This window comes from Alosa pseudoharengus, unplaced genomic scaffold (genome assembly GCF_046254945.1).
Source record: "Alosa pseudoharengus isolate Yale_2024_CS ecotype anadromous, Long Island Sound unplaced genomic scaffold, YU_APseudo_1.1 YU_APseudo_1.1_scf_7, whole genome shotgun sequence".
Classification (NCBI taxonomy): Eukaryota; Metazoa; Chordata; class Actinopteri; order Clupeiformes; family Clupeidae; genus Alosa; species Alosa pseudoharengus.
Genome location: NW_027468859.1, coordinates 22,503,790 through 22,514,906, shown reverse-complemented (window position 1 = coordinate 22,514,906; position 11,117 = coordinate 22,503,790). Strand labels below are relative to the sequence as shown.

General features: G+C 41.7%; 1 protein-coding gene across 2 annotated transcripts in view; it reads left to right on the top strand.

Moving 5' to 3' along the window:
- The first annotated feature begins 39 nt into the window (after positions 1-39).
- The window catches only part of gtf3c2 (general transcription factor IIIC, polypeptide 2, beta), a 39,339-nt gene continuing 28,261 nt past the window's right edge, over positions 40-11,117 (top strand). Inside the window, exons 1-9 of one of the 2 annotated variants that reach the window (XM_076272580.1) lie at positions 40-143; positions 930-1,267; positions 1,767-2,040; positions 2,916-3,246; positions 7,659-7,738; positions 8,943-9,020; positions 9,132-9,230; positions 9,543-9,770; positions 10,446-10,557. In XM_076272580.1, the coding sequence (XP_076128695.1) occupies positions 988-1,267; positions 1,767-2,040; positions 2,916-3,246; positions 7,659-7,738; positions 8,943-9,020; positions 9,132-9,230; positions 9,543-9,770; positions 10,446-10,557 (1,482 nt within the window). In that variant the 5' untranslated portion in view covers positions 40-143; positions 930-987. Of the gene's footprint in view, positions 144-929; positions 1,277-1,766; positions 2,041-2,915; positions 3,247-7,658; positions 7,739-8,942; positions 9,021-9,131; positions 9,231-9,542; positions 9,771-10,445; positions 10,558-11,117 lie in introns of both variants that reach the window. The other variant, XM_076272579.1, reaches the window with a different exon arrangement.

Here is an 11,117-nt window from a genome sequence, read left to right as displayed (position 1 = left end):
TAGTAAAGTGTATGGGATAACTGAACAAACATGGCGGAACACATAATCGCGGAAGGCTCGTGGTGATAGTATATATGTTGAAAAGTAGATATTGATCGATTTTTTTTGGATTTCCCCTGCTTTCCTTCGGATGGACGACGAAAGTAAGTACTTTGAAATGTTTCTTGGACCTTCGGGGTTCAGGGAGTTACATGCTACATGATATTTTTTAGGATTTCAACGAGGTCGACAGAGTCTCGAACCGGTGATCTGTCGGGGTAAGGGGCCTCTTCGTGGTAATGGCTTATAGGCTTGAGCCACCGAAATAATGTGCTCTGAGCAAGAATAAGGCCATGTCATTTGTGCTCTGTATGGAACTAGTGTTTCATTTACCCGTTTTTACACATAAATAGACTCTTTGTATTCTGTAACGTTAATTGATAACAAGCAACACAATTATCTGTCAGAGTTGACGTTGCAAAATGTAGCTGACTAGCATGGCAAATAAAGTTGCAATGAAACGTGAGGCAGCTGGGTGATCTTAAGATAACTTGACTGACAAGGATGCCAGCACTAAAAGCGTTACCATTTGATTTAAGTTCCCAAAATCTAGTTTATCGCGGTCACTTCAATACTTTGTACTTAAGGCGTCCTTGTTAAGCTTTCTAGCTAGCTGTAACCCTGTTTGATCATTCATGCTAAAATAATCTAGGCCTAACGCTAATGAAAGATGGGATCAAGATTTATGAAAACGATGAATGATGATACTGAATGATAATGTTACGTGAACATGAGTTTGACATTAGACGGCCTTGTTTTGGCTATAATAAACGACTCAAGTAGCGTGGAAAATACTCGCACAACCAGTCTGATCACAAACTTCTTTTTATGTTGGAAAGTTATACAGTAACGTTAACTTATGGCTTAATTGACCATTATTGTTTTCTCAGGTATGCTTAGGTAAAACCTGGAACCATCTCGCAAGAGAGGGGGCACTGCAGTTGTTCCATGGCATCCGGTGCTCAAAGGTTGAGCAGACGTAACGTTAAAGAGAGGGGTATGGGTTTGCCTAAAGCAGAGGATCCTGCACAGCAAGCGGGTCACCGCCTAAATCAGAGCCCCAACAAGTCGTCTCTGAGCACAAATGGGGATTCAACAAAAGCTCCAAGGCGGACTGCTGGGAAGTGCAGCTCACAAGCATCTGACAGCAACCTGCAAGAGGCCGAGTTGGCAGCAGAGATCGGCTCTGATGAGGTCAACTCCACTCTAGGGACGGGTCAAGATGATTGTGAGCAAGGTATCATCATACTCAGAACATGTTCAAGGTTGTCTGTCCCTCTATGAAATTATTCAACCATGCCATTCAATGTAATACAAATAATATATTTTTGTCAGCTTCAGAATAATTGTGGATTAAGCACTTTGAATTGTATTAAGCATCAGTAAAGGGCAGGGCAGTTGTGGCCTACTGGTTAGCGCTTCGGACTTGTTACCGGAGGGTTGCCGGTTCAAACCCTGACCAGTTAGGCACAGCTGAAGTGCCCTTGAGTAAGGCACCTAACCAGCCCCTTACTGCTCCCCGAGTGGCGCTGTTGTTGCACTTTGTTGTTGTTGTGTCACTGCGCTGGGATTAGTGTGTGCTTCACCTCACTGTGTGTTCACTGTGTGCTGAGTGTGTTTCACTAATTCACGGATTGGGATAAAAGCAGAGACCAAATTTCCCTCACGGGATCAAAATAGTATATATACTTATACTTAATGGTTATGCTGTTATTTTATCCTTCAAGGCACTCAGCTGATATCTGACGGGTCCACAAATGCAACGCCACCAAAGAAAAAAGGGCGTCCTCCGTCCAAGGGGAAGGGTCAGCGGAAGCAACCAGTAAAAACCCCCGCCAAAGCTGTTCCAGCTACCCCTAAAGCCACAGGAAAGAAACAGCCTATGATGCCAGTTCCACAGGCCACCAGCACGCCCATGGGCAAGATGGCGCCACCACCAGAGGCCCCCTCATCCCCAGAGGTGACGCCAGGCGGTCGGCCCAAGAGGAGAGCGGCCAAAGCGTATGTAGTCTTCACTGCAATGAACTATATATATTTATTCCCTTCACTACAACAACATGCATCACTGCCTGCTTTTCCCTGTGTGTTTCTTCTTTACCCATATTCATAATTAGTTACCTGTGTTGTGTTGAGAGCGCGGTTCAGTTCAGCACCGGTCTTGGCCAGAAGCTGCAAACATGCAGCATTTAGGATTGGAATGCGGGTGTGCTAGCAAGGAGGCTTAAAGCTATGGCTGCTAGTTGTTTACATTACATTTAGCAGACGCTTCTTGACAAAAGTGACTTACATATGTCAGCTATATTACAAGGGATCACATTGTCCCCGGAGCAAGTGCCTTGCTCAAGGGCACAACGGTGGAAGCCGGGAATTGAACTGACAACTTTCAGGCTACTGCACGCTAGCCCAGTTCCTTAACCACTACACTACCACCGCCAGCACGTCTCCTAAGGTGTCTGGAGGGAGGCGTACTCACGGCACAGCACTAGCTACTTATTTACTGGCTAGTGTTACACTTATCCCCCTAAATCTCACTTCCATCCGCTCACACCAATGTAGGTTATGTTGTGTTTGACCACGCATGTTTTCAGGGTTAGGGTTTGGCTAACCCTGTCCAAGGAGGCTAAAACCTGTTGGCTAGTGAGTTAATTCACTACACGGCACTTCTTGCTGAGAGATGTATTGCTTTTTTAAGCTTTGGTGGATAGTTTGTTGCTGGTTTTATGAACACTTCAGTTCTGTATGGTGAAGTTGAGAAAAAAAACAGTGTAGAATTTCTGGTCCTGTCACCTCAATGCATTCTCACTTTAACTGAACAAAATAAATATGCATTCAAGTTTCTCTTCTGGTTTTGACTGTTTCTTTTAAATCTTTTGTAGTGCAATTGAGTACCTTCACAGCCTTGTGAAAAGCCTGAACGATACCAATGCAGATTACCCGAGTAAGGACGAGGACATGGACACTTCACCTAGAGCAAAGAAGCCCAAGAAAGAGGCGACAGGCCAAGGGAAGAGGAGGAAGGCTCCTGAGCCAGACAGTGACGCGGGGGGAGACTCTGACTTTGTCCCTGAGGAAAAAGACAGTGACGTGGAGAGTGAGGACAGCGAGGAAATGGAGGACGAGGACCTGGACGAAGAGTTATCTTACCGCGAGCGCAAAACGGCTCCCATTTTTCGGAAAGACTTCTTGCCAGGTTCTCAACAAATACGGGTGAGTCCAGACTCTAGTTAAATCAAGTCAAGTCACATTTATTTATATAGCACACTTAAACGCAATGCAATTGACCCAAGGTGCTCACAGAAATAAAATAAAAACAGTAATAAAAACAACAATATAAGTGAATAATAATAGGAATGATAATAATAAACTGATTATGATTGTAGATGAAAGAAGATACAGTTACTAAAACTACTACTACTATAGGTCTAGAACAAAATGTACAGTAAAGTTAAAGATGGCAGTTAATATAATGCTGAAAAGAAATAGAAATAAGATAAATAAACAAACAAGGGGAGTATTAATGGACATTAAAGGGCAAAGAAAATAGATATACTGTATAATATAGTTATGTCCTCTTTACTAGGTACTGGTACACAACACACAGTTGGGGTGGTAGCATAGTAGTTAGGGAGCTGGGCTAACATGCAGTTATAACCAGAAAAGGTGTGGGTTCAATTCCTGTCGCCACCGTTGTGCCCTTGAGCAAGGCATTTAACCTCAAGATGCTCTAGGGAGGATGGCCCTTGTAATAATTGTAAGTCGCTTTGGATAAAATCGTCAGCCAAATGAATAAGTATATATATACTCTTTTTAAGGGAAATTTGGTCTCTGCATTTATCCCAATCCGTGAATTAGTGAAACACATTCAGCACACAGTGAACACACAGTGAGGTGAAGCACACAGTTGAGTGACATTCGAATGAGTTGACATTCATATTCAAAATTAAGAGACCACTGCAAATTTGAATATGACCGTCAACTCATTCGAATGTCACTCAGCAGTACAATACATACTTCTATATAGTTCTGTAAAAAATGAAGAGACCACTGCACATTTTTCTGATGTCATCCTACGGTTGCTGAGTGACATTCGAATGAGTTAACGTCATATTTAAAATTAAGAGACCACTGCAAATTTGAATATGACCGTCAACTCATTTGAATGTCACTCAGCAACCGTAGGATGACATCAGAAAAATTTGCAGTGGTCTCTTCATTTTTCCCAGAACTATATAGAAGTATGTATTGTACTGTATTTGCATTGGACTCTCAGAGGGGTTATCACATGTGGTGAAAAAGTATTCTATAAAATTATATGAGCTCTTGTTGATCTTCTTAGACCCTGTCAAGCCAATAATTTTGACAGATAGATAAATTAATCGATGGATGGATGGATGGATGGATGGATGGGTAGGTGTAAACGTGTAAGGACATTACAGGATGGATGGATGGAGACTTTTTCTGGACAGTCAGGTTTCTCAAGACATGAGCCATTGCATCCCATGTTGTTATGATTTTATGAGAGCTTAATAACAACTGAAACATCCACACTGAAATGTCATTCAAAGCCATCCTCTGTGAGAAAAGGCTGTATATCTAGCATTCTTTAATACCCTGATTGCCCTATGTCTGGGCCCATAGAGAGTGGGACAGGCACGGCGCCAGGATTCCAGTTTTGGATGGGCCAGACCAATTGTGGGTGGGCCTTAAAAAAAACTTTATCAAATCACTGTTTAACCTAATAAAAATGACTGACTAATATACTGTTATATTATTTGTGCTTACATAATAGAGATTTGAATAGCTTGATGCTCTTTAAATAGTTTGTTGCATTGTAAAAAGGACCGACGTACCTATCCTCGATCACTGTCCTTGGTTCTGACCAAATAAGAGCGCTTTGGAATCTCCATTACGCACCATACCTGCTGGCTGTGCTTTAGCGCATCTCTCGAATAGACCTAAGGCCTATAGGCTGTAAAAGTGGGAATCTAATATTTCCCCCAAACATAGTTTAGTTCTGCTTGTATAACATGAAGTCGAATATTTCATTTGTTTTAGGTTTTCAACAATACAGATCAATCACACTGCCCGACAGTTTCAATCAATATGCAGGGCAGTTGAAAACATTCGGGGCTTAGCCCATAGAGTCTAAACGGTTTTCATAATTCCCATTTTGCTCCCAAAATGACTTGCTGCTCACTTTTCATAAATAAATCCACTGACTCAAGCCTCATTTGCACCACATTTATTAAATATTATGGACAATAACATTTTGACAATTAGAGGATGTAATGACATTTAGCTATCTTGACATTTTCTGTTTGCTAGAAACGAACTATATAGCCACCTAGCAGAGAGGCTTTTAAATAGCAATATGCATTATATGGTTTGTTATGCTTAGCTTAGGGAGAAGGGAACATTGAAGACTCACTCATTCGATTTTACAACTAGGCAAAGCAGGCCTCCACTGTTTGGCCAGCTCCAGACTGTAGGCTAGAGGCTGATAACAAACCTGAACTTGTAGGCTAGTCTAAATGACGAGAACAGGATAACTCCACCACCACCTTGTTATTGATGACTTCATGATTTCCTTGTAACGTAGGCCTATACCAAATATTAAATGCAAACAATGACATGCCCAACCTCGCGCGCGCACGTAGCCTACGTTCCAAATTATGTGTTATGGAAGGTGACGTTCATGTTAAATCTGCTGCATGAAGAAGAGTGAGTTCACCCGTGTCCGCTTGTATGCTTGTATGTTAAATACGTCCATCTCATCTCAAAGTTTCAATGCGCGATCGGAATAATGGTTTCATATTTGTTAGTCAACTGTACAAAATACATTCGGGGCTGAAGCCCTGGCAAAATCAGCTGGCTACTAGGCCTACTCCTCGGGCACAGAACTTGTTCATTGACAACGTCATCTGTCATGTAAAACATGCTCCAAGAGAGCTCATAAAGATTAATCACACCCATTAGGCCCTTTAATGCAAATCGGATCAACGATCACAATATCAACAAGCTGCATTGCAAAAAAAAAAAAACATTTCAGAAGCCATTATTAAGCCATAGAGATGTGCTAGGTGTTATGGATCTCAGCTATCCTTCATCTCCTGGTTGCAGCGATACAACGAGACCGTTTGTGCACGTTTAAGGTACCTAAACAACGACTGTTGCAGCACTGTCCTTTACTGGAAATTATTTTCACACTTTCAGATCACTTGGAGCTAGCCTAGCATACCGACAAGCTAGATCCGACCCAGAACCTAATGTATCTGGCACTGCTGAACTTGCACAGAAACATCACCAGTTTGCACACTAGCACAGATTATGAGATTATTTGCCGCTTTTTAATCATTCTTGACAAAATTAAAATATATTAAAAGTTTTTTTTTTTTTTAAGAAAAGTTTTGGGTGGGCCTGTTGAAAAGTGGGTGGGCCTAGGCCCATCCAGGCCCACCCGTAGCGCCGTGCCTGGAGTGGGAGAGCTTTTCTGGTCTTCTGCTGGAGAGGGGAGGGAATGGCGCGCCAAAGTAACACTCCCATGCTTCAGTCTTTACCTCATAAGCCTGTGTACTACTTCCCTGTGTGTACTGTAGGCCACAAGGACATTTCCTTGAATGGAGGAAAAAGTGTGCTATTTATTAATGATTTAGATTGTTATATTAATGCAGTGGTCCCCAAACTACGGCCCGCCACCTCATTTTGGGTGGCCCCCCAAAACATGTCCGTGATAGCATCTGGCCCGCATGGGAGTATGACATCGTCAAACTATAACCTCTGTAATTTCCCCTATTCATTCTCTATGGCGAGTCCTAACAGTACACATGTAATACTCTTTATGTCCACTGGTGGTTGTTTTGGCGCTGTTTTGCGTTTGCCATCGAAAACGGAATGAAATGGTGCCTACCTGCAAACAATGTAAGAGGCCTATGCTGACTGCATCAGTGCTCAAAGTATTCTAAAAGTTTATCAATTAATTGTTAATAACTAACTAACTTCTATTCAAGTCATATTTCTGGGACTTTCTGGGATAATTATTTCTATACTATTCTATTCACTTGTTTAAATGTTCATACAAATTCACAATTCACAAAGTTATCATCAGGTGAGTGAAAGTGGTCATTTCAGATGTTTTTGCCAGCAGTTCATAAAACTCTCATAGTTTGAGAACTTCAAATTATTTGTAGGATATTGCTTGTTCACAACTTGAGCTGTGTATGCCATGGGTGTATGCAAAGACACAGAGTTCAGAGTTCACACATTTTGAATAAAATACACTTTTGGGACTCCCTGCTAATACTTTTGGGAATGCTAAGTCTTTTTATTAGTATTATTTCATTTGAGCTACATTTTACACTGATATGGCATGATGGCAATATAAACACAGCTAACAATGGTATTAAATTGCAGTAGCCTATGATTAAATGTAATGGAATTTTCAACTAAGATAGACTGCTGTTGTTCACAGCAATGCTATTTATGGTTACTAATATACTCCAAGTCTCTGGCACTCTCTTAGAACCAGGCATAGTGAGCTGGCCCTCGGAAGAAAAAGTTTGGGGACCACTGTATTAATGTACTGATTTATATTAACATAATGTATATTTGTATCTCCTCAGAGACCAGGCTTCGCAAGCAATGGCCTCACCAATAGGCTGATGCACCCTGTGTGGACGGCTTTCTCTGCCCACAAGGAATTGTGAGTCTCACAGCAGTTTCTTTGTGAATGGTAGCAAGTTCCTCTCTGTATTCTTCATTGATTCTTTGTGTGGTTCCTCAGAGGGTTCTTGTCATGTGTTGCATGCAGGGGCAGCTCAGCAACACACTGTGTTTCTGTAATGCCAGTAGTTGATATGAGCAGATGAGACACATAATATACAGTATATTAGTGTCCTCAAGCTTTCAGTATATTAGTGTCCTCAAGCTCAAGTCCTTCACTGCTCACTATGAAGCACGACGACCACAACAGTTCATACAGTATGTCACTTTAAACGAACATGGCAATAATCATCAAGTGAAAAAAAACGCATTCAAGTGGAACCTCCATGTGACCTGCCCATTAACGGGACATACCTCAGTGCTGATTAGCTATTGATTGTGTGCAGTGCTGGAGCATTTCACAGCTATAGCCTGAAGTAAATCCATTTGGAGGTTAAAACCACATTCAGGTATATAGTATGTAGTACTCGTATGTAACCATGTTTGGATTTGCCACTTGGCTCACTCCCTGCATACACAGATCTATGAGGTGGATATTTCGGACCATACATTCCAAAACATTCTGGTCTCCTTCAGTTCAGTCATCTTGCAATGAATTGTGGTATACCAGAGAAAAATGGGCTCTCATGTAGTGTACACTATTTGTACCCTATAAAGCTCGAGGACACTAATATACTGTACAGTGAATGAAATATGTACAGATGACTGACATATATAGAGTGAGTAGTACTGTATGGTGGTTGAGTAGAGTGAGTAGTACTGTATGGTGGTTGAGTAGAGTGAGTAGTACTGTATGGTGGTTGAGTAGAGTGAGTAGTACTGTATGGTGGTTGATTGGTGGAATAGAGTATAGAGTGAGTAATACTGTATCTTGGCTCCAAACACAGCTTGAATATTGCACTGTTTGCAGTGCCACTTATCTTTATATTTATCCTCTCATGCATGGCGTCTAAACAGCAGTGAGAGGGCCCAGATTGGCTTGTGTGTGAGTAATGTTGTTTACAGGATCATCTTACCATGGGCCTTCGTAGGAGTCCCTTTGAACATGGAGCTATTTCAGTGACGTAGCTGGGCTTGCTGCCACACTTATTTAAAACATTTTAAAAATGCACTTGTCTGAAATGTCTCAGGAAGTAAGTGTATGAGAATATCTGTTGCATAGCTAACTGTATGTTTGCTTTCAGCCGTAACGATAATGTGCTACCGTGGGTCTTCCCTGAATGGATACCCTCGGTGAAGGACTGGCAGCTCCTGACCACAAGGTGTGTGAAATCAGTTCTGAGACTAATTGTTGATATTCTTCCAATATTCTTTAAAAATGTAATATATAATAGTGACTTGCAAACGCTAATAGAAAAATCATACATGTGTAGTGAGGCTGAGAAATATCTACCTCAAGAGATGGAATCCCCTGCATTCAAGCTTTCACGGGAGAAAATGAAACAAGGAAGTACCCTTCAGAGACTGAAGAGGTAAAATATAAGTTCATTATATGTTTGACAAGTCCGCCTTGATTAATCATAATATTTTTTTTTCATTTTAATGTATGCGTATGAACTATTTTCAACTTCATTGGAATTGGCTGTTCCTATCATGCACCAAAGCTATTCAACATGTAGCTTTTGTCTTCTTTTTTTAAACATTACCATTATTAGCTAGTAAACTTAAGCTGCACCTTTCTCTGATGGACCGAGTAGCGAGCAGCATACTAATATTACATTACTGTTCACTACACAGCATCAGCATCCACGTCCTTGTGTCTTTTCCTTTTTTTCTCCCTCCAGATTCGAAGCCTCGCCCTACCACAGCGAGCGGTGGGACGCCACCTTCTTCGTCGGCGGCCCCGTATGGTCCATGGAGTGGTGTCCCTGCCCAGACGGCTCCAAAGGCAGCCAGTACGTGGCCTTGTACTGCAACCGGAACATGGACGCCCGCCACAAGATGAAGAGCCTGCACGTCGAGCCTAGCCTGCTGCAGGTGTGGGACCTGGGAGAGCTCAACAACCGCTGCAGGTGGGGCTCCCACTGGAAGGGTTGTACAGATGGGAGATCTTTTTACCACAATGATTTCAAAGATTTAGTCCTCAGAATTCCTCAGTAATGTCTTTTATATAGGCAAACTTACTACAATTGGCAAGCATACAACAGTATGTGGAATCTTTGTCAATGTTTCAAAATGCCTTAACTTTATAATAATCACCGTGGGAGCGATAGGCACAATGGAAAGGGTCATTATCCAAGTCTGGCGGTGAGGGTAGCTCACACCACTCTTAGGTTTGAAACCAGTTTCAAGTATTTTTCCAGGGTTTTTTGGTGAAGTACAGTATATTGCACTATATTGCTTGGCATTGCTTCCATGTTTTTAAAGACTCAATGTTAATGTTTATTTTTACTATGGTGACAGGTAAGTGCAAATGTGCATCCAATTACAAAAACAACAATGTTTTATTATTTTGTGCTTGTTTTTGTTTATATGCATGTGTTTTGTGTGTTTTTATAATCTGCGCATTTGTACTTTTCGGTTACCATATTTCATGTTTGCTTTCATAATAGCATACTGAACTGAATAGATGCTATTTAAAAGATGAGAATGCTTATTGAAAATGCCAATGCTTTCGCTAGACATACAGTATATATAATGTCAAATATCTGAAACGTCACAAAATGTGTCTCCCTCCACCCCCCCAGGCCTTCCAGAGCGGCCCGGGTGGCCTACTGTCTTGCCCAGGACGAGGGTTGCGTGTGGGGCCTTAAGTGGTGCCCCACGGGGGCCTGGGAGCTCCCCTCAACAGCGCGGAAGGTGGGAGCCCACATATTACGCTCTTATTACGCTTTAAAGCAACACCAAAGAACTTTTTGCAAATAACGATGTCCACAGACAAGGTAGAGAAAGTTGCATGATTTTATGATGTATTGCGACATCAGATGCAAGTCAAATTTGTAGTTTCTTATGTCTCACTCTCAATCCATCAAACTACAGATCCGCTACCCGATCTTACAAACTTACATAGTGCGGTTAAGGCTGTGAAGCAAAGGCAGAAGTGCCCACTGAAACCATTTTGGAAACATTATTTTAAGGTACAAAAAGCTCTTTGGTGTTGCTCTCTTAGAAAGGAGAGAGGGTGCAACTGTGTTGGACAAGGTGTTGCAAACCTTCTTCTATTATGTAATTGATGGGGAATGATTAATCAACTGCAAACGGGGGATCTGAAATATTGTATAATTTTCCTCTCCTCTCCACAAAATTTAGCCCATGATTTTGGTTTTGTGAATGCAGATACCGTTTGTAATCCCCAGAGCTTGAGCCCAAACGGTCTAAACACTGATGTTTTCATGCATTTCCTGACTTAAGTCATTGCA